At 38.6% G+C, this 24,580-nt stretch overlaps 1 protein-coding gene across 2 annotated transcripts in view; it reads left to right on the top strand.

Moving 5' to 3' along the window:
• Positions 1 to 24,580, top strand: part of EYA1 (EYA transcriptional coactivator and phosphatase 1) — a 322,481-nt gene that overhangs the window by 243,782 nt on the left and 54,119 nt on the right. For both annotated transcript variants that reach the window (XM_061172210.1, XM_061172211.1), the window contains 2 exons: positions 5,090 to 5,229; positions 6,563 to 6,646. In XM_061172210.1, coding sequence (XP_061028193.1) covers positions 5,090 to 5,229; positions 6,563 to 6,646 — 224 coding nt within the window. The remainder of the gene's footprint in view (positions 1 to 5,089; positions 5,230 to 6,562; positions 6,647 to 24,580) is intronic.

Raw genomic sequence — 24,580 nt, 5'->3', positions numbered from 1 at the left:
TACAGGAGAGGAGAATCCGTTTTACGGAGTGTTGCTGGGTGACTGGGGGAGAGCCTGGGAAGGAATAGCTGTCAGATTTAGTTGTCAGAGGTGACTGCAAGTCAAGGAAAATCTAAGTGTTCGGTGTGCAAGGCATACGTGCTCCTTTTCCATTTGCCCTTTCACCTAATTTCCTAATTCTCCTGTACAGTCATCCCTCAGTATCCTGGGGGATTGGTTCTAGGACACGCTCCCTCCGCCCCATACCAGCATCCACGGATACTCAAGTCCCTTATATAAAATGGTGTAGTTGTTTGCGTGTATCCTATGCACATCCTTCTCTATACTTTAAATCCTCTCTAGATTACATATAATACCTGACATAATGGAAATGCTATGTAAATAGTTGGCAGCATGTGGCATATTCAAGTCTTGGTTTTTGGAACTTTCTGGAATTTTTAAAAATATTTTTGATCTGTGGATGCTACACTTGAGGATACAGAGGACTGACTGGATAGTGAACAGTATGGCTTGACCATGGCAGGCAGGGCCTTTGAGTTTTTCTTTTCTCATAAACAAACTTAGCTCATCACGCAGCGTCACTGGAGCTTGCCTGCTTCTGTCATTTGTGACTGTGTCCTCCAGATTCAGTCAACTGCAAAGAGCCCAGTTAACAAGTGTCCCCAAGGTCGCACATCTGGAACAGTGCCCATCGTACAGTGGTTTCGTTAGGCTTGGTGCCTGCACGGAGATCTGTTCTTTTGGAGGTGAGAACACAGAATCCCTCCCAGGATGGCGGTGTCGGTGCCCACATCAACCCGAGGAGAATCTGTAATCTGTTTTGCATGTCAAGTTACTGTGTTCGTGAGAAAAACAAAATCCTATCCTCCTCTTGCTTTGTTTGCATAGTCAAGATAGGGATGTTTTGACAGCATGATGGCTCAGCTCTCTTAGCACCTGGGATAGGGCCTTTTAAAAAGTATATATTAAATTCCTTTTCTACTTGTTATCAGCTCCCCCAAAATTAGCTCCTTATTTTGGACCTCGTTCTCCAGTTAGTTCAGCAACATGTTTCACTTACTATCTTTACTACACAGTTTTACCATTTACCATTTAACAGGTTTGAAGGAGTGACACCACCCAGAAAAGTCAGGTGACAGTCGCTTGCTTGATTCTCAGTCACAACAGAGTTACTTACTTGAATCGCATAGTCACACAGTTACATTAATGAATGCAATTATATCCTCCCACAAGCCAAATCTGCTTTGTAAATAAAGTTTTATTGAAATACTCCCATACTCCTTCACCAGCATCCTGTCTGGGGTTGCTTTTGCAGCATAATGGCGGAATTGAGTCACTGCAACAGAGACCACATAGCCCACAAAGCCTAAAATATTTACTATCTGATTCTTCGCCAAAAAAATGTGCTGACCTTCAATTTCAATATGTCAAAAGTTGGACCCAAATTCTCGCCTACATTTTTCCCTCCATCCCTCCTTCTTCCTAAGCCCCATGCTCATACTACAGTCTGCCTAGTTGCCAAACCACTAGCATAAGCATCAACCTTCCCCCTTCTTCTTTATCCCATTAGTTGTGGATTTCACTGCCAAATGACTCTTTGAACCTGTAACTCTTCCTTATCCCCACTACCTGCATCTGGGCCACCAGCATCCATCACCTGGATGACTGAGTTATCCTGACTGGTCTCCCTTTCTCAGTCTTCATTTGTCTCCAGGACCCTTGCTACACTGGAGCTAGAGTCCTCCATCTAAAAATGTAAATTTGATGACATCAGCCCCTTGTTGAATTCTTTGCCTGCCACTCCAGCCTCATCTCTGTACTCTATAGCGTCAGGTCACATTGACTGTTTTTCAGTTCTTCAACATGCTCTCTCTTTCTGCACCTTCACACGTGTTCATGTGACTACTTGAAGCACATTTATATACCCTTTTTATTGGCATGTTTGTCTTCCATCATGAGGAACCTTCTATGACCCTGCAAATCTGAGTTACATGGACTTCCTCTGTGGTCACCTAGCATTCTGCTTTTCCCATTTCATAACCTTTTCCAAGTTGTTTTGTAATCTCTCATTTTTATTCATGAGTCAGTGCCTTCCTCTGAATGTTAAACTCCAAGAAGGCAGGAACCATATCTGTTTGGTATACATCATTATACTTCAGGCTCCTAGTACAGTGCCTAGAATAGTGTGAACATTCAGTCAGTGTTTGTTAAATGAATGCTCTTCTGAGTGTTTTCACATCCATTATCTCAGTGGGGGTAAAGTTGAACAATTTAGAGAGGATTTTAGTGAAACATGAGATGTTAGTGGATTAGAAGATTAAATTATTTGTTGTTTTGTACTTGTAGGAGGAAGGAGAACTAAGAGACGGGAAAGCTGGTTAGGAGAGTAGAAGCATTTAATTCTACCTCGTAAAACAAAGAGGAGGAGTTTTTGAAAAAAACTAGCTTGCATTATTCAAATTTCATATTCCTTCTAATAAGTTGTCAGATTGGCCATCTTTTAGGGCTTCTTTTCTTCACCTGGAAAAACTTTACATTGCATGATTTAAAAGTCTTCTTGTAGACTTTGGTCATTAAATTTGTTTTCTTTGGGGGGAGGTTTCCAGAAGTAAGTAATCGGTTTCATTATAGCTTTTCTATTTCCAAACAAATTGAGATGGAATGTATTTTTAAAGATTTAATTGAGTTTTTAAAAAAGGGATAAAGAAGTAAACACCAAGAAATAAAGGAATAGGCAATCAACTGGAGGAAATCTAGGCTCAGAAAACTTAAGTAAGATAAACTACTTTGAGGACAAAATTATCTCTAAACTATCTGGAAGTTGAGGTGTAAAGCATAATGCGATAAGACACATTGCCTGGTGTCTTTAGCTTCTTCTCAGATATGTACTTACAAAGCTGGAGAGCTCAGCACCATTCAAGATAGACTTTACAGACAAGTACTTGAAGTCCAGCTCCGTTTTGAAACTGTTAAAAGAGATTGGTTTGTGTTCTGTATAGGGTGGTGGCTATAAAGATTCTGTATGGAGATGTAGATCGCAGAATATTTAAAGAAAAAAGAGGTCAAGACTTTTTCTTTAAAACACAACTTTGAATCTAATGAACTCCATAAAAAATAAATTCATTTGAACTTCCTAATTCTCTATAAAACATGGAAGAGAGATGCTTGGTTTGGAACATCTTGAGAAGATGCCACAAACATCTACCTCTGCAAGAAAAGAATCTAATATAGATTTAGAGAATGCTTATCGTTCACCAGGCGGCACTGTATTCTAACAGTTCTATGAGATGAGTTAGCTCAGAATTTATGTGAATCATCCCGATTAACATAAATTGAGCATTGAGTGGAGTTGTTTTGAATTTTCTGGCCGTAATTAACCGAGAGCCTTGTAAGTCATCATGGTGGTTTCTAGGTTCAAGGATCACATGTCCAGTTTATATGAGAAAGTTTGTCATCTTGTTTGCTATGCCAGAGGACATGCAAAAGCTACATCTAAAAGTGATAGGAATCAATTAGGTTTTCAGGTTAAACAAGAGACATAGGGCTGTTTCATGTGATTTAGAAACAGAATTTACTCTGTCAGAGTCCATTCCTATCTACCCTGACTCACAAGGCTTTGGAGAAGCACTTCAACTTGGAGGTAATACTGAGATCGCACAGTTTGACGCATGGAAGGCCTTGTTGGTAGAGTCAAAGCTGATAGTACATTAATAAAGGCTACCACGTCTTTAGCTGTTCTCCACAGTTCTCTGTTTGGTGAAATGTCACATCAGCGTCTTCGTGAGAATAATCATTCCTCTTATTAGACTGAGAGATTCCAGCCCATATCTAGTAGAGTGATCTGGCAAAGAGGCTGGGGGAGAGCCAGCACACTGGCACATCTGGAGTTTGGGCAGGTAGAGACTGTCTGATGGGTGAATTGGATGGACTATGAAAAGAACGTACCTAGGGCTAAGAGTAGAGGGTTTTTTGTTTATTCTGGAAACAGGATAAGAGTCTCTTCCCGACTCCACAACCACTGCCCAGCTCTTCCTCTGAGCTGGTTGGGGGTTGTTTTTAATTTTGTGGTTTCTCTACGATTATTTCTGTGGTTTTTCTGAGTTTCCCAGATGAGTACTTTTAATGTGCTGCCTGGTTTGGGATATTTGGTTCAAAGAGATGAAGACACAGGAAGAGCCTGTGATGAATGCCGTAGAGTATGGCATGGCTTGTACATGAGCTCTCCTCATCTTGCCGCTCCCTTGTTCTCACATAAAATGAGGGAGAAAATGGAGAATTTTAAATTTTCAAAGAAAAATCCATCTGATTCCATTTTCCCTGGCCCAGGGGTTTTTCTTTTCATTTCGTTCCATGAACCAGAAGCCTTTCTTTTTTTCTTTTTTTTTTTTTTAATTAATTTATTTATTTATTTTTGGGGGGGGCTACTCTTTGTTGAGGTGCACGGGCTTCTCGTTGTGGTGGCTTCTCTTGTTGCGGAGCATGGGCTCTAGGCACGCGGGCTTCAGTAGCTGTGGCACGTGGGCTCAGTAGTTGTGGCTCGAAGGCTGTAGAGCACAGGCTCCGTAGTTGCGGCGTGCAGGCTTAGTTGCTCCGCGGCATGTGGGATCTTCCCGTACCAGGGCTCGAACCCATGTCTCCTGCATTGGCAGGTGAATTCTTAACCACTGCGCCACCAGGGAAGCCCCAGAAGCCTTTCTGTAGGCAGGAGCATGGCTGGTAAGGCAACTGTGTGGACCTCTCAGTATGGCCAGGAGCTATTTGTGGGATGAGAGAGAAGCAAGTGGACCTGGAGATGGGGGCACGTTGTCTCACCACAGAGAACCACAAAGAAAATCTCCCCCACTTGGTACAACCTGTTGTCTCCCACCTTCCATTAATTTTTAATTATTTCTAATCACACATTCTTTCCAAACAAGTCTAGCATCAACTATCTCTTAAATTATTTACTGATGTCCGTAAAAGACAATGTAGAATTTGAGCAGAATGAAATGTGCTTTACTTTTCCGACTTCCCTATGGATTAAAACAAGGATAATCTTGGCACCGTGGTGATAGAACAAGAGATGAAAGTCCTTGCTGTATTTCCACAGAGTACAGTACAATCCACAGCCCGTCAACACCCATTAAAGATTCAGATTCTGATCGATTGCGTCGAGGTTCAGATGGGAAGTCACGTGGACGGGGCCGAAGAAACAATAATCCTTCTCCTCCGCCAGATTCTGATCTTGAGGTATGTCATTGCCAAGGCCTGAGTAAATAGCAAGGTGTTTTAGTAGCTAACTGGTGATTCTGTATACCTGCTGTGATCAAGGTGTCCAAATGCCTTTGTTACTGCATTCTGTTCCATATTAACTATAAGTAAGCCAGCTTTTTTTCCATATTGAAGATAAAGCAGTTATTTATTTCTGTTTTCTCTTCTACTTTAACTATGTAGTAAAGCATTTTTTTTTCCTCTTTAGTGAAACATCATAAATTATATAATCCTGCTTTGACAAAATTCTCTTGTACTGCTCTGTCATTGCCATTTAAATTAAGTGTTGTAGGAAAACTGCTTAATAAAATCCACTCGGAAATTAAAGACACGCTATGTATATTGAGAAAGGAAAACCCAGGATATTCTAAACAGAAGTGGTTATCACCTTATGAGACATATTTTGGTGGAGTTCAAAGCAGGAGGGATTAAATAAAACTTTAAAGGGTGATAGATTTCATAGCCTTGAATCCACTGGAATTAAGTTTCTTTTTATTGCCCAAGCGAAACTGATGGTAGAAAACATGACTCTTTTGGCTGAAAAGATGGAAAATTTCCAGCAGAACTTGTGTGTATGAATATGTACTGGTGTAAGTGGGATTGGTAAGAAGAAGAAAAGCAGGCTTGGGAGGCCTTTTGTGGTATCTCAAAGACCTTTTTGAAATGAGTTCCTTCAATAATTTGATTCCAAATACCCCAAGGGTGTGTCAGGAGCATGTGTGTTGCGTCCACTTAAGTTGTTAACTCTGAAATCTGAAGAAAATTGGGCAGGAACAATATATCATCCATTTGATAACATCGCAATAGATAACCTAAGGTGAATAGATGATGTACAGTTTCAGTTTTTATGTGCAATTTTTAAATACTTGGCTTGATAAGAATAAAACACAAGATTAGTTATTTGAACACTTCTTAATGAACAGAGAGCAGAGATAAGGAAAAGATCAATTGAGTGATTTTTCATTGATTGCCCCTCTCTGTCTTAGAAGTTATAAACAAACTCATTTTAGCTTATGTTTCATTTCTTTGGAACTAAGACTAAGAAGCAACTACAGAAGTAGAAAGGACATATAGTCTTTTTTCCTATATTTATGTCAGTGTTGCTAATGTATTTATCCTCTTGTACCTCATTTGAGGTTATATCTGAGGAAAGCTAGGAGATACCCTTTGGAACAGCTGTGTTTAAAAAAAATAGTAAATTCACATTTTTCATTTGTCTCCCATTTAAAGACTACCTTTTCATGTTGAAGTTAGCTGAATAGCAGGTTTCTCAACCAAGGGAAAGACACAGTGATTGGTTCTTCCTTTGTAGAGGGTGTTCATCTGGGACTTGGACGAGACAATCATCGTTTTCCACTCCTTGCTCACTGGGTCCTACGCCAACAGATACGGGAGGGTGAGTACCACGAGGCATCAGTTTTTAATTTCTTTAGAGTAAGTATTCCTAGAATTGAATTTTTTTATCCAAATGGGAATGTGGCTTAACTTTAAATAATACATTTAAAATATAAAAAGGAAGATAACTTGATTTATTGAAACAGTCAAATATATATGTAAGACAAGAACATATAAATGAACAGAAGGAGTTCTTTTTAGGCTCTTAAAAATGAGATAAACTTTATGCAATTACATTCATTCTTATTTCAGATCCCAATGAGTAAAGGTGATTGGATGCTATTCTAGGATGAAATAGTAAAATATATAGATGATATAGAAAGGTCTTTTGCGTTGTATGTTTTTGTCACGTCCTTTTATTCTCTTTATTCCCAACATATTCAGTGGAGCAAATATTGCGCTTGATATTGTATTCCGTGATTACCAGTGTTAGTATTTTATTTTCAAAGCACCTGTTATGAATGTCTTTATTAGTCCCTTTGCTGTGGAGCTAAATTTACGTGAATGGTTTGTAAAATCGGGCCTCTGAATGACAAAGGACCAATACGTCCAATTCTGAGTCGTTACAATATTTATCTTGATGGTATAGGTACAGAATAATGTTATAGATCACCTTCCATGAGTACAACTTCAATTTCAATGTTCTGCATTTGGGTTTCTCAAAACCTTGGAAATCCTTCCCGATTGCTTGGTGGTTCCATAAACCTTTCCCATGCAAAAATCATGTTATTTAAAGTGCGTTTAAGTAATTTCTGAAATATCCTGTGAATATGATATTTTTCATCTTTTTAATCTTTAAAGAAATAATATTGTAAGTCTTAGATCCTTGAAGCTATTGGTTTGAAGCCTTAGGAAGTGAATTCTTGTGTCTTGGTGACTCCAGATTTGTATCACAGTTAAGTGTTAAAATTGATACTTGTAAAATGGTCATGCTGTCTTTACAGATTTTATGCAGGTATTCATTCTTTCAATAAATACATATTGAGCACCTAATATGTAGGTGTCTGAAGGTGAAAGTAGAGAAATGATCAATGAGCTTCACAATGCAACCTTCCTTCTTTTAACCCTAGAGCTACACCTAACCCAAAACAGGGTTGGAAAAATGCACATTTGTAAGAGCAAGAATATTCCACCATTTGAATGTCTGTCAGAAATAAGATATCTGTAAAACACAATATGCCCCATCTTATTGTTAAACAAATTTTCTATGAGAAGAAGACAATTAACGAAAACACAGATTATAAAAAAGTAAGGTCATAGAATCAGTCATTCAAAATAAGTCTCTATTTGGGGCTAGCACATAATAAGGATTCAATAAATATTAGTCGTGATTTTTTATATTATTTCTTCTATCAATACTATTACTATCCCTATTTCTACAAAAACTACTACTTTAAAAGCCTGAAATATCAAAGTGTAATGAATATGAAGAGTCTTGAAGATCATCTTAACAGAACCATTTTAATCTTCCTACAACTAACTCCTAAGGAAGAGAGCTGGCTCCTGGAACTCAATCAAAAGTGTTGAAAAGGGCATGCACTTAGGAAACCAACATTTGAAAACCACCCAGAAAGTCTCAAGTCTTTAAAAGCTTTGTCACTAGAGGCCAAATTGATGTAAAGAGAGTTGTCTTGATCAGTGCGCTGTTAGCCATTGAAAGGGGTCAGTTTAGAGAGAGGTGGTGAACATCCCATGACCGCACGACCTCGTGTCAATCTCTGGCCATAAATTATTGGTTTACACATGGAATTCGCACCTAACCTAGAAGCCACTGGCAGCTTAGAATTTTTCATTTGGATTCTTGGCAAGATCTAAACCAAACATTACAAATATCATGAATTTTATTTTTACAAGTGTCAACCATTAGTATTTTGAGACTTCAACCGATAGTATTTTGTTTGTTTGTATGTTTAGTTTTCTCATACTAGGGCATGTGATAAAAAGTTTTACCTTCTGTAATTTCCCAAAGCCAAATGTATATATTCTTTCAACTATGGATGATTTGAGATGTTTAAATGTAAGCTTACCCTTTGTTTATAAGTTGATGGGGGTTGGGAAGAGAGCAACTTCAGAAAGCCTGGTTGGGGAAAATCTTCCTGAGCATGACCCTTTGAGCCTGAGGTCAGAATGACCTGAAGGGTCCAGCTGAGAATGTGCCTATCAGGAGAGAGTGTTCTAAGCAGAGGAAACAGCAAGCACAGAGGCAGGAAAGGGTTTGATGTTTGAGAGACAAAGAGGCTGGTGTTGCCTAGCTTAGTGTTGGAGATGCAGAGTCAAGAGAGGTGTGGGCTGGGATGAGGGCAGGTACAAAGCACCTCCCAACCATGGTCAGCAGGGTTAATCTCATTGCACGTGCCGTAGGAAATCCTTGGAAGACTTCGAACGGGGACATGACAAGGTCTGATTTAGATTTTTAGATTACTTTGGTTGTGTGTGGAGGATTAATGGTACGGGGAGAGGGGTGGGGGAACAGAGAGGAGGTTTCAGGGGTGATCTGATGCATTAGCAGTACAGATGGAGAAGCTGATTGGATGATGGATTCTATTGTGTTACTGAGTCTAAGGTCGTACTCCTGACTGCACGACAGGCCAATAATCGAGAGACAAGTTGTTGGGGCAAGGAATAATGACTTTATTCAGAAAGCCAGCAAACCGAGAAGATGGTGGACTCACGTCCCAAAGAACCATCTTGCCTGGGTTAGAATTCAGTCTTCTTTTATACCGAAAGGGGAGGGAGTAAAGTCAAACATTTCCTGTTTCCCATCAGCCTCTGGAAGGGATGTGTTAATTTCTTCCTCCCTGCAGTCATTCACAGGTGGGCCTGCTCAGGATATTCCCTGTGAGCTAAACAAAGGTATTTTAGCTTAATGCTCATTACCTGGGAGGCAGGGTTCCCAGAGATGGGCCATTATGTATAATTTAAGCTTATAGGTGACATCCCTTTAGTGATTAACTTGTAGTAGAATACAGAAGGTTCTTCCCTATTACAATTGCAGATAGAGAATTAGGATTTAATTGGACGGTGCTGGTGGGCAATAAGTAATAGGCTCAGGCTTTTGTCCTGAGCAACTGGGAGAATAGTCATAGATTTGTTGAGATGGGGAAGAACTAATTTGAAGGGAAAATTGAGAGTTCAGTGTTATACTGGTTTGAAGTGCCCATTAGACATCCACTTGGACTAGGCAAGGAGATACTTGGAAGGTGAGCCTGGGGCATGGGGGAGTGGTCGGGGCAAGAGATGTCAGATTTAGTCAACAGTGCACAGCTCAGGATCAGAAGGTCCTCAGACACTACTAGCTTGCTTTCTTCCTAAACACCTTCTTTGTGCTGGGCACTCTTGGTCAGCCTGTGGTCTCATTGCTGGGACACGCCCCTTCCTGACTTCTGAAGATGCTGTTGCTGAGGATGTTGAATTGTAGCCTGAGGCATGCAAGAAAGCTGTGTTCTCTTGATTAGAGAACTTTAGAGTCTGGCAGAACTGCTCTCAGATCTGATAATCATGTCTTGTAAAACTGTGTGGCTCAACAAGGATTCTTCCAAACAATAATAATAACCAAGCTGATCAGAACTTGCATCCCCCTAGAAAAATGGTACAGATGAACCGGTTTGCAGGGCAGAAATTGCGACACAGATGTACAGAACAAACGTATGGAGACCAAGGGCGGAAAGTGGCGGGGAGGCGGGTGGTGGTGTGATGAATTGGGAGATTGGGATTGACATATATACACTAATATATATAAAATGGATAACTAACAAGAACCTGCTGTATAAAAAAATAAAATAATAAAAAAAAAAGAACTTGCACCCCTCTTGTTTACTCGGGGCACAGGAGAGAAATCTTAAAGCAGTTCAGGGGTGGGCCGCCTTTCTTGGAGCACAGGTTCAGGGATGTTCCTGGGCTTTGTCAAGGGAGCATGTGGCTGTGCCTTACTCTTCAGGCATATAAAGCAGTGAATACCCGACAATGTGATCGCTGTCCGGTCTCTATGGGAACCAGATACTTGAGAAGTAACTTAGTCACAGTAGCTCAGGCTCCTGGATGAGTAGGCTATTCAGTAAGGGGATACAGGATCTGGTTGATATAATGCAAAATTAGGGCATGTTACAGCAATATGTACCCAAAAAAAGTTTGCGAATGTCCCACCTTCCATGTAATCCTAGCTGTGGGAAGCAGGCCTGCTGGGTGTTATAAGGAAGTGTTGTTTTATAACAAAGGTGATGGGAACAAAAAGAGGGTGCTAGCCACAGTTCAGATTTTAGGGAAGAGAAAAGAAACAGCATATTTGTAGGAAAATGAAGTCCATGGGTGTTACTGTAAATTAGGTTGTTGTTAATAATATCTGTCCTAGCTTTTTTTGTTTAATGCTTCTTTTTAAGTTGCTTTCAAACTAAATCCAAATTCCCCAATTTTACTGAAAAAAACTAGTCTTGATATTTTTTGTTGAATGTTCTCTTTAAAATAGCCAATGTAGTAATCTAGTCGTTAATATCAAAGCACAGACCCCAGATTTGTATTTAAAATAAGTATTCTGCTGATGTCCCAAGCATTATTCCCTTTTTGCGGGAGGACTTCCCAAGATACCCAGTATCTTGATTGTTTTAATACTTCTTTTTATTGTTGCTTTAACACCTGTGTCTCATACAGATTTGGGCTCGAATAGGTCTTCAAAGTCTTGAGCCTCACTCATTTTACACAAAAACCTAAATGTGAACACTTAGGACAGCATAAAGCTTAGCATTTTTTTTTTTTTTTTAATTTTTATTTATTTATTTATTTATTTTTATTTATGGCTGTGCTGGGTCTTCGTTTCTGTGCGAGGGCTTTCTCTAGTTGCGGCAAGCGGGGGCCACTCTTCATCGCGGTGCGCGGGCCTCTCACTATCGCGGCCTCTCTTGTTGCGGATCACAGGCTCCAGACGCGCAGGCTCAGTAATTATGGCTCACGGGCCCAGTTGCTCCGCGGCATGTGGGATCTTCCCAGACCAGGGCTCGAACCCGTGTCCCCTGCATTGGCAGGCAGATTCTCAACCACTGCGCCACCAGGGAAGCCCAGCTTAGCATTTTTAATTGTAGGCCCTACTTATTAAGAATCTCCTGTGTGTCCAAGACTCATCTAACTCAACTTTAGTGGCCTGAAACTGCTATTGCCAAACCCATTTACAGAAGAGGAAACTGAAGAGGTAGAGACCAAATGTGAAAAACACTTAGCATCATGTCTGGCATAAAATATGTATTCGTTGTATTTTAATGTAGCTGAACCTTGGCTGTCAAAAAAAAACAAAACAAAAAACTCCTTGAATCTGGCATAGTTGCTAGTGAGTAAATTATGGTAGTGCCTTTAAATGTTTGAAGTACCAATATGCGATAGGCCTTATGGTGTAATAGAAAGAGCATCAGATTTGAATTCAGATAGAGCTAGACTCAGATCTAAGCTCTGATTTTCAGTTCATTGACCTTGGGCAAATTGTTTATCTATGCTGAGCCTTAGTTTCCATATCCATAAATCTGACTACTTATAATTGCTTTAAGAATTCATTGCTTTAAGTGCCAATGATCTCGCAATAAGGCTGGAGGGGAAAAAAAAACATGTAAGTCGTGTCATGAATTTGAAGGGCCTTATTAATAGCAATAATCCAATGATAAAAACAGCATATGTCACTGATTGATCTTGTATCTGCTGTCTAAGCATTTGTTTTCTAATGTACCAGGCTTCTAGGAAGGTCCCCATTGTCATAGTGAATTTAGATCAACTAAACCTCCCTAGTGAGTGAATTACTGTGATCACATTTCATCAGCACATTGATGAAAGAAAAATTTGACAGCAGTTTATCTAACCCATTTCATCAAAACACTCTAGGTAGCCAGTAAAGATAGCTGTTCTTACCCTGTTTTAGGGTAAGAACTCCCTAAAACTCCAAACTCTGTTGAGGGATAACTGCCTTCCATGGTGGCTATAGATGTCAAATTCTTAGCATGGCACCCAAGCAGCCGGACATCCAGTGTCCTCCTTGGGCTATAGAGGACCTGGATACTTAAGAAGGATGATCTCTCTTTTGGAACCTCCAGACCAGGGGTTCATAAACTTTTTTGATAAAGGGTCAGATAATAAGTATTTCAGGCTCTGTGGGCCATATCCTGTCATAACTATTCAGCTCTGCCCTGGTAGTGCAAAAACAGCCACAGATAATATGTAACTGAATAAATGTCAATAAAACTTTACTTATAGTTCCGAAGTTTGAATTTCATGTAATTTTTACATGTCATGAAATATGATCCTTCCACTGGATTTTAAAAATCTAGACCAGGGATTGACAGATCACATCTCATAGGCCAAATCTGGTTTGTGGCCTGTCTTTGTAGAGCTTCCAAGCTAAGAATGTTGTTTGAATTTTTAAAGGGTTATATATATAAAAAAAAAAAGAGAGAGAGATGAAGAATTTGTCTCAGAAACCGTATATGGCCTGCAAAGTCTAAAATCTTTTTTGTCTGTCCCTTTAGAGAAAAGGTTTGCCTGCCCTTGCTCTAGATCATGCTCTGAACTTTGTGTTAGTTAATATTACTCCTGCCTTCAGGACATCAGGACAATTCAATGACAGCCACAGTGTGGCTGACTAGATAGTAAACTCAATGCAGGCATTGTGTGTCTGCATCTGGGGCCCCAATGAAGCACAAGCCAGCACATGAATTTGTCAGGGTAGGCAAAACGGTGGTAACAAATAGGCCCCAAATCTCATGGCTCAAACACAACAGAAATTTATGTTTCCTACTGAATGGTCTTGAGTGGATCTCCCAGGTTGCTTGGTTTAGGCAGGCTTTGGCACTGCAGATGATGGTTGTACCATCTCACCGTGTAGCTTCTGAGGCTTCTGTGATCCTTGTCATCAGCTTTCTAGCCCACAGGGAGAAAAAACAGGGGCAGGAGGGAGCGTGAGTGGCAGGCTTTATGGGCCAGGCTTAGAAGGGTACATAACCTCTGCTCCCTTGGCCCAGTGCAAAGGAGACCAGGAGATGTAGCCTAGCTGTGTGCCCAGGAAGAAACAGAGAATGGGTTTTGGTGGATGGGTGGCAGTGGCAGCCACAGTTCTCAGCTCAGAAATATTCGACAAATGAGTAAAACCCAAAGCACACTTTCAAACCTTTGTGGTGGCTCTGGTCATCCCAGCAGAGCAGTGCCCTAGGGCTATGTGACAGGTGTGCTGAGTGGCCACTTACTCCCAAAGGATTGTTCCCTGATTTTATTCTCTTCTTTGTGTATCAATGCCAAGTTAGATCAAAATGATGAAATAAATTAGGGTTCCCAATATAACCTTTGGATACTGTGAATTGACATGGAACCTAAACTCTCAAAATGAACCAAAACACGATGTTTTTGACTATCAAAGGGATTTCCAGCTGAAAGAGCCTCCTTCATCCCCTTTTTTTTTGCCCTTATCCTGACAGCGGTTCTCTCCCTTTAACTGCCAGCCTCTTCCTCCTTACTGGCTGTAACATAGACTGAAATGTATGTTCCTGCTACCTTATTGAATGAAGCCTATTTTTCATGTTCATACATGTAAAAGGGAACGCAGTGAACAAACAGGAATCATCACAGCTTTCCAACCACCATACTGGCCTGCCACCACCAGCTTTGGACCTCCCTTGCTCTAAGGCCTGGAGAAGCCCCTGGAGATAATGCAAGTCTCACTTGTTCTGTCTTAATCTTCCCATCTATAAAATGGGAGCAATCACAGGGCTGTTGGGAAAACAATGTAAAGCACCTAGAAAAATACTCATAGGTACTTTGTAAATAAGAGCTATTATTTGCTTACTTTGGGGGGTTCAGAGGAGGGAGTGAGCAATAGTGAATACTTTGTTGTTCCAGGTAGCAGACTGGGAGAGGTGGAAGGAGAGCGTAACCATTTAGGGAAATGAGAGGCAAAGTGGCTGGATATCTATTAAGTACATATAGAGGATCGGACTTGCAGAAGATGAGTAGCAGAAAATGTATTGAAGTGGTAATAAAAATACTGCACCTTTGTTCAGCTTTTACCGTCTGCACTGCCATCTCACATTGATTAAATATCCAATTAGTTCCTTCTTTTTTTCTAATGAGGAAGCTGTGGCTCAGAAGATTAAATGATTGGCCCAAGGAAGCACATCTGTTAACTGACAACATCAGGAATTTCATCTAGTCTTCTGATGGGCCCATCACCCTCAAAAGGGGGGTGCCAGGAGCCCTGAATGCCAGGATTTTGTGATGTGGGCTTGGGGATGCCATGAACGATATTGAAACAGTAGAGTGACATGATGGACATGTACCATTTGGAAGATTGATGTGATAGCAGAGAAGATTATTGCAGTCCTCCCGGTAGGAAATAATAAAGGTCTAAGAGAATGGCTGTAACACTAGGAAGGAGAGAGAGATAGGAGAGTGGTTACAAGTGAAATCTAGATAGGTCTTTTGATTGGATTTAGCCGTGTAGGCTTTTTGCTGGCACTGCGTGGGCCCCAGCTTGGCTAGATCTGTTCTGGCTTTCTTCTCCTTCCTCCCTCTTTGTACCACGTCTTGGCATCTGTCCCATGTTTGGGATTCATTGGGTTTTCTCCACAATCACAATTCATCTTTGGAATGGTGAAGTTCTTACCCTTATTCTCTACTTGGGTATTATTTTCATGATGTTGAAAGAGAGTCTCTTAAATAGGAGAAAATTAGAGCAGTCGAGTGTCACATATCTAATCAGTAAAAATGACCAGATTAGCCCTACCACAAGTTTGGATTTTTTTCTTTTTAAAATCATTCAGTGAGTAATTGAGCTGTGATTTATTTTTCATGTGTGTACCTTCTCTCCTGGTAATCCAGATTATTTCTTAATTGGCATCAGAACTATGCCCAACTCCTAAACCTTGGCATTTCACACCAGCTGTTCAGTGATAGGGCCTTATAAAATTGTAAAAAGTTAATATACCATTGACGGTGTTGATAACTTTAGACAGGTTAGAGAAAAGAAAGAAAACAATGGAATCTTTGGGTCTCATAGGTTGTACATATCATTTACATAACACTTTTAGAAATATTTTTAAATGAAATAACATTTTAGCATATTTTTTTTTCTTCTCTCCAAGAAGGGAGCTAATTTTCTCATCTTATCTTTAATCCTTCCCTTGTGAGCAACCAGCATGGGGCCTTGAAAATAAGCCACTCCTGGACTCAGAGTGCCTGCCCATTCCTGTTTTTCAGCTTCTTTTTCTCCAAAACAAAAGATCCTGAATGGGGAGAATTTATTTTAAATGGCATTTGGGCCCTGTCTGTGGCTGTAATATTAGCATTCTAAATAAGGAGTTGCTTAAGGGGTCCAAAATGGGTATTTTTTTTTTCCTTTCCTTTGATTGAGACTGGCCAAGATTTGTTGTTGCTTTGAGGATACTTTACAAGATTTTCACATTGACCAACAAATCCTCATAAACCTGTTCACATCCTTCGCATCACACCTCACTGGGCCACTTCAATCCCATAATTGTTCGCCAGTGGAGGCATAGCTGCCCACATAGGATCAGAGCAGATAGAATTTTTAGAACCTTACCTTTTAGTCCACAAATTAAAAATGTAAGTAACCATATCCCAGGGAACTAGTCAGACTTTCTGAAATAGTTGAACCATCTTCTGGCACCTCTTTCTAGCCTAAGATAAACTCTTTAAATAGCATTTTAAAAACATGATAGATTCTACTTTTTGATCCAAAGTATTAGAATAGCAATTGCCAGGATTCTGTATAGGTTTGATCACATAGATGTAGTGGGGTACATATTCAGATAGGAGAGATGCAAAAGACATTTATCATGTATTTAAAAGGTACTTGGAAATTGGAAATAGTAATAGATAAAAATTAAAAAGCAAAATTAATTTTTTTGGCTTTCAGTAAAATAAACCCCCAGCATCACTAGTACTTTGTAGAACCCTATTACTATTACTGTAGAATTACTACAGTAATACTACTATATCACTATACTATATTACTATTACTGTAGAATTCCTATTACTCGGAATGCTGCAGCTATCTAATATTAGAACAATGACTTAGGTATTAAAATATTTCTTAAAGGTCTCAGCTTAAATAATTTGAATTGGATAAATGTATATTACCTTATACTTTTGCTTGGTTTATTTCACTGTTAAATTTTTTTGATTTTCAGTTTAGAAAACTAAGATGGTAAAAGAAAAGGAATAAAAGGGCAAAATTTCAAGGGTGTGGAAATAGGAACCAGAGCTATATTAACAATACGAACAATTTTTTCTTTTAATATTTTACTGGTATATCTAAGCAATAAAGAGAAATTGCTTTCTTATTAACATTTGGTGCTATTTTTAGTTGTTTTTACAGTAAAATTTAAGTGACTTATTCTTTTTGGACTACACAAGATCTAATGTAATATTTGGCATTGGAGCATTGTTAAACCAAAACTAAAAATCTTGGGATGTATCTTTTAAAATAGTCGTATAAAAAAAGAGATATTTTTATGGCTAGATGAATGGTTAGCTTTAAGGTTTCTAGAGAAAGGACAAAGTATTTTATTTTTATACTCAGAATAACATTCTGGATCCTATTCCAAAAACCCAAGAAGAGATAAACAGGTTTTCCTCAAACTATATTTTGAGGCTCAAAGGGCCATGGACAGTCTGAGCCAAAAATAGAATTTTGAGAAAGTAAATGAAAATGGGTTAAGAAAAGCATTTTTTAATCAGTCTCAGTTCGAGGGGTGGTAAGTATAGGGGATGGTCGTGTTTGCCATTAAAAATAGATTAAATTGCCATTGAAGCCACGAAATGAGAATTAGGGCTGAGTGCCTACCGTCCTTCCAAACAGTTTTACAGATAGTTAAGATCAAATATCATGTACGAATACTGGAATTAGCAATGCAGATGTAACTATGATATTTCTCAACGTAAATGGCCAACGAAATAACTGAGCAGCATGAACTTCAGCTTGGTCCCTGGAATAAAGCACAAGTCATGTCAGAAAGTACCCACTTCTGCTCCTCCCCACGGATCTGGATAAGATTCCATGCTAATGCCATGTGGTCTCCATGTTAGGACTAACCAAAATTTAAGACCTCATCCAAAGAATTTATCATAGTAGAAGTAGTAGATGGTATGCAGTTCCTTAGCCTTCTGGCCTATAGTAGTTTCGTTGTGAGTAATGATCACTGAAAGCATCCATTAAGTAATTCAGAAAATTGTACCACCAAATGGCACCGTTCCAAGTTGCACACGCAAAACCACCCATGTTATACAGGCTGTAGTACCTAAGACACACTTGGCTGTGCACCCCTCTCCTGCCTGAGTCACCATTTATCTCCTGGTCTGATACCAATGAGTCATTCAGAATGTCAGTCCTTTATAATTTCTTTTTTTTTTTAATTTATTTTTTATACAGCAGGTTCTTATTAGTTATCTGTTTTATACATAATAGTGTATATATGTCAGTCCTTTATAATTTCTTGAATACATACATAGTAGTGTAATAGGTGCCTAGCCGTAATTCCTGCCTTCAGGGAGCTTATAAATTAATAAAGGAGGCAGTCGGTAGGAAATGGATGAATCTTCAACAGCAGTCCTTCATTGGGGCAAAACTGATCTAAACTAACGCCACTCTAAATCCACAAAGAGTGAAACCACAGAATCTCCAAAGGAATAACAATATTAGGAAGGAAACAGGTCTTCCTGTATTACTCATGACAAGTGTTCTCTAATAGCTACAATTACTTAGCTAGTAAGAAAGAGCCAATGATAGGATGTCAAATGATAACACTAGTGTTGTGAGCCAGAAAAAAAAGATCAGGATCCACAGGAGCTGCACAACCAAAAAATAAATGCCAGAGGCCCTAAATGAGATGCTTCTAGGGTTACTGCTGTTCTTAAATTACACTGGGAATTCTCCTTTGCAGCCGATCAGCATTGCAATGTGACACTGCTGCTCCTAAATGTATAAGACATAGGTCCTGTGGCTTCCATGATAAATGTAGGAGTTTCTCTGGTTTTCTGGAAAAGACCATCCCATATGATAAAAATTAGTAGAGTTAATACAGGAAAAGCATTGTCTTCTGACCTACATCCTTCTGTATATGACAAATCTCACTTAAGTCTGAGTACAGATTACCAAGCAACTCCTAGCATCTTTTCAATAAAAGGGAGATATGCTGAGGAATTTTGCAAGGCTTTTGCAATTTTGACTTTAAAAAATTTTTTTGTCATTTTAAAAGTATGGTTTGAGTGTGCTTTACATTTTCAAAATAAATATTTTTAACCTATAGTTTCACCACCAAAAGACAACCAATCTGGACTCAGTGAATATTTTTTAAAAATTTATTATAGAAACTTCTAAACATCTACATAAGTAGATGAAATAGTGTAATGAAACCCAGTGTAACCTCTGCCAGCTTTAACAACGATCAGATCCTAGTTCATCTTGTTGCATGTGTGTCCTTTACCACATCCCTCCCCTATCCTGCTCTACCCTAGGGTTATTTTTCAAAGCAAGTCCCAGAGATCATATTATTTCATTTGTATGTATTTCAGTATGTATTTAAGACTCCATTAAAAGAATTTTTAGAATAGAAATAGTAGATGTTACTCAGAACTTTAGCCATCTAGCAAAATTAATAATAATTTCTTAATGTCATTGAATGTCTAATCAACAGTTACATTTCTCCGATTCTTTTTTTTATTTTAAATTGTAAAATACACGTAAGATAAACTCTACTTTCTTAGCAGTTTTTAAGCATACAGTTCAGTGGTATTAAATTCATCCACATTATTGTGCAACCAATCTCCAGAACTCTTTTGATCTTGCAAAACTGAAAGTCTATACTCATTAAATAACTCCCCATCCTCTCCTCCCCACAGCACCTGGCAACCACCATTCTACTTTCTGTCTCTATGATTTTGACTGCTCTGTTATTTATTTATTTTTATTGAACTGTAGTGGATTTACAATGTTGTGTTAGTTTCAGGTGTACAGCAAAGTCATTCAGGTATATATATGTTCTTTTTCAGATTCTTTTCCTTTATAGATACAGGATGCTGAATACAGTTCCCTGTGCTATACAGTAAATCCTTGTTTTTTATCTTTTTATATATAGTGGTGTGTATCTGTTAATCCCATACTCCTAATTTATCCTTCCCCTTTGGTAACTATAAGTTTTTTCTTTATGTCTGTGAGTCTGTTTTGTAAATAAGTTGATTTGTATTATTTTTTAGATTCCACATGTAAGTGATATATATTTGTCTTTCTCTGTCTCACTTACTTCACTTAGTGTGATAATCTGATTTTGACTCTCCTGAATACTTCATATAAGTAAAATCATACAGTATTTGTCTTTTTGTGAGTGGCTTACTTCACTTAGCATAATGTCTTCATTCATGGTTCATTCATGTTGTATGCATGTGTCAGAATTCCTTTCCTTTTTATTTAAGGCTGACTAATACTCCATTGTATGGGTATGCCTCATTTTGTCTATTCATCTGTCAGTGGACACTTGGGTTGCTTTTACCTTTTAGCAATTGTGAATAAGGCTGCTGTGAACATGGGTGTACAGATATCTCTCGGAGACCGTGCTTTCAATTATTTTGAGTACCAGAAGTAGAATTGCTGGATCACATAGTAACCCTATGCCTAATTTTTTGAGGAACTGCCATACTGTTTTTCATAGCAGCTGTGCCAACAGTGCACAAGGGTTCCAGTTTCTCTATATCCTCATCAACACTTGTTATTTTCCAGATTTTTTTTTTATTTTATAGTAGCCATCCTAATGAGTGTGAGGTGGTATCTCATTGTGATTTTGATTTGCATTTCCCTAATGATTAGTTATGTTGATCGTCTTTTCATGTGCTTGTTGACCATTTGTATATCTTCTTTTTTTTTAGCTTTTTTTTCTTCCTGTTTTACTGAGATATAATTGACATCCAGCACTGTATAAGTTTGTGTACAGCATAATGATTTGACTTACATACATCTTGAAATAATTATCACAGTAAGTTAAATAAACAAAAAAGAAAAAGTATTTTTTACCTGTGATGAGAACTCTTAGGATTTATTCTAATAACTTCCATATATATCATACAGCAGTGTTAATTATATTAATCATGTTGTATATTACATCCCTAGCATTTATTTTATAACTGGAAGTTAGTACCTTTGACCACCTTCATCCAATTCCTCATCCCCCCACTTCCCACCTCTGGTAACCACAAATCTGATTTTTTCTATGAGTTTGTTTGTTTTCTTTTTAAGTATAATTGACCTACAACACTATGTTAGTTCCTGGTGCACAACATAGTGATACGATGTTTCTATTATATATCTTCTTTAGAGAATATCTCTTCAAGTTCTTTGCCCATTTTTTAATCGCGTTGTTCATTTTTTGTTGCTTAGTTGTAGGTGTTCTTTTTATATCCTGGATATTAACCTCCTATCAGATATGAGTTTCAGTATTTTCTACTATTCCATATGTTGCCTTTTCATTCTGTTAATTGGACCCTTTGATGCACAGAAGTTTTTAGATATAGTCAAATTTATCTATTTTTTCTTTTGGTGCCTGTATGTTTGGTGTTATAGCCAAGAAGTCACTGCCAGATTCAGTGTTATGAAGCTTTTCTCCTAAGAGTTTTATAGATTCACTCTTAGGTTTAGGCCTTTGATCCATTTTGAGTTCATTTTTGTATATGGTGTAAGGTAAGGATCCAACTTTATTCTTTTGCATGTGGATATCCAGTTTCCCCACACCATTTGTTGAAAAGACTGTCTTTTCCTCATTGAATAATCTTAGCACCCTTGTTGAAAGTCATTTGACCATATATGTAGGAATTTATTTCTGAGCTCTCTGTTGTATTCCATTGGTCTATATGTCTGTCTTTATATATCACTCTATACCACACTGTTTTGACTACTGTGGCTTTGTAACTAAGTTTTGAAATCAGAAAGTGTGAGACCCAACTTTGTTATTCTGTTTCAAGATTGTTTTGGCTATTTGGGGTCCCTTGAGATTCCATATGAATTTTACGATGGATGTTTCTGGTTTTGCAAAAAACATCATTGAAAACTTGATAGGGTAAATCACTTTGGGTATATTGATATCTTAATATTAAGTCTTCCATCCATGAACGTGGAATGTCTTTCCATTTATTTGTGTCTTCTTTGATTTCTTTCAGCAACATTTTGTAGTTTTCAGTATACCAGTATTTTGCCTACTTGGTTACGTTTATTTCTAAGTATTTTATTCATTTTGATGCTATTTTAATTTATTTTTTTATTTATTTATGGCTGTGTTGGGTCCTTGTCTCTGTGCAAGGGCCTTCTCCAGTCGCGGCAAGCGGGGGCCACTCCTCATCACGGTGCGTGGGCCTCTCACTGTCGCGGCCCCTCTCGCTGCGGAGCACAGGCTCCAGATGCGCAGGCTCAGTAATTGTGGCTCACGGGCCCAGTTGCTCCGCGGCATGTGGGATCCTCCCAGACCAGGGCTCGAACCCGTGTCCCCTGCATTGGCAGGCAGATTCTCAACCACTGCGCCACCAGGGAAGCCCGATGCTATTTTAAATGAAATTGTCTTAACTTCCTTCCTGGATTGTTCATTATTAGTATATAGAAATGCAATTGATTTTTGTGTCCTGATTTTGTATCCTGTAACTGTGCTGAATTCATTTATTAGTTCTAACAGTTTTTAGAAACTCTTTGGCGTTTTCTACATATAAGATCATGTCATCTGTGAACAAAGAAATTTTATTTCTTCCTTTCCTATTTGGATGCCTTTTATTTCTTTTTCTTTCTTACTGAATTGCTCTGGCTAAGACTTCCAGTACTATGTCAACTAGAAATGGCAAAAGCAGGCATCCTTGTCTTGCTCCTGGTCACAGACGAAAAGCATTCAGACTTTAACCATTGAGTATGATGTTGCCTGTGGGCTTTTCATATATGTCCTTTTTTGTATTGAGATAGTTTCCTTCTATCCTCTGTTCCTAGTTTGTAAAGTGTTTTTCTCCAGTGGTTTTATAATTTTCTTACAGTTTGTTGTATGTCTCTTACATGTCTTTAATCCGTAGATTCTCACTCAATCTTTTTTTTTAACCTTGAGTATTTCTGTTGAAATAACCAGATCATCTGTCTTATAGAGTGTCTGAGAGTCTGGGTTTTCTTGATTGCATCTCCATTGTGTTCCTTTGTCACATATTCTTTTGTCCCCTGTATTTCCTGTGAATTAGTAGCTAGATCAAGAAGCTTAATTAGATTCAGGTTTAATGGTTTGTTTGTTTGTTTTGGTCAAGACTTCATAGGTGGGGTATATCCTTCCAGTAAGAGATGTGTAATGTCTGGTTGCTCTTGTTTTAAACTTCAGCTTGCTGGTTGGACAGTCTCCTCTAACAATCCATTGTAATTATCCCGTAAATCCTTTCTTCTTGGCTCAAAGTTAGTTGATTAGGAAGGAGAAAACTCCAGAGTTTTGGGCGGGGGGGGGGGGGGCAGTTAAACCACAAGTTCATTAACTCAGCAGAACCAAGTATATGTGGATGCACATCAGAAATAAAAAGATGTGACAGTGCTTGTTGCAAGTAACTAGCCCATAGTTACTTTTGGTGAGGCAAAGTGTTGAGATAAACCTAAACCACTTTCTGAATTTAGAGATTTTCTCAAATATCTTCTCTCCTTGAATATCTCTCCAGTATTAGTGCAGATCCTTGTTAAGGCTTCCTGGTCACCTCTAGGAGACAGATAGATATCCTCAGTGGCTCATGCAGGTGCCACATTCCTTTATTACCTTTTCAACAGCATAGTGAATTTCAGTTTACCAGCCATAGTTCTGAGTCAGTGAACTAATGTGATTAATCTATAGGTTTGCTTGATGCTTGGTGGGTAACTTTAAAGGTAAATCCAACTCTGCCCCTTGAGGCTTAAGTCTAGCCTTAGGCATTTAATCTACTGGGCAGTTTCCTTGTAAATCTCAGTGTAAGAATACTATTTAACAGAGGTTTATGTACAATGTATATACATTGTAATCTTGACTTGGAAGTGATCAACTAGTTACATTAGGGAAAGAATGCTATGCTCACATCAGAGAGCTGAGAAATGGAATACCTTTCCCTGGTAGTTAATCACATGACAATCAGGGTTGCTATTTGCGGAAGAACTAATACTAGAAGACTCCACTTTTCTTTCTTGTTATGGTAGCTGATAATTTTATATGATGTTGATATTCTTAAAGTAGTCCCACAAATTTATCCTTTGACCCTACCACAAACAAGACCTCTCTGAATTATTATGTTGTTCCTCAAATGCTAACACATAACATCATTTTGTGAATACTGAAATTTTTCAGGGACTATACATTGAAGGTACTAAATTTGGAATGTACCTCAGTAATTAACTGTTTATTGCCATTTATCACTACCAGCCATTTGTTGATAAACTTGGGCAGAGTCAAGATTTTTCCAAGACCTGTTCTTCCAAGTCATTTGTTAATTGACTGTAAGCAATGGATTTGGGGTGTGCTTAAGTGCCTGTTCACAAATCTGACCCTTTAATGATTAAAGGGTATAAGCTAACAGGTGTGTGTGACCCACCCATGGAGATCACACTGCTTGGCTGTGCAAGTAATTGGTTTATTTTTTAAAGAACACTTCTAGGTTTCTACTGAATTGGTGCAGTATTTGGATCCTATCTGAATGACACTTCCTCCCCTTTAGTTCCTAGATCTTCAGAGTATGGGACAACACCTTTGCCAGTTTGCTAGAGTTGGGTCATCTCTCCTAGTGATGAGAAGCTTGGTTGACATCTTTTGGGAGAACCAATGACACTCCCTCCTAGGAGTGGTCACACTGTATGTTCCCCATTTAACATCCACACAAATCAGCTTTACTGATGATTGGTCTCTTAGAAACACAGTCACCTCAGAAATATTGGCATGAGGAA

Source organism: Eubalaena glacialis, chromosome 17 (genome assembly GCF_028564815.1).
Source record: "Eubalaena glacialis isolate mEubGla1 chromosome 17, mEubGla1.1.hap2.+ XY, whole genome shotgun sequence".
In the NCBI taxonomy this organism is placed as follows: Eukaryota; Metazoa; Chordata; class Mammalia; order Artiodactyla; family Balaenidae; genus Eubalaena; species Eubalaena glacialis.
This window is presented reverse-complemented; position numbering and strand designations above follow the sequence as displayed.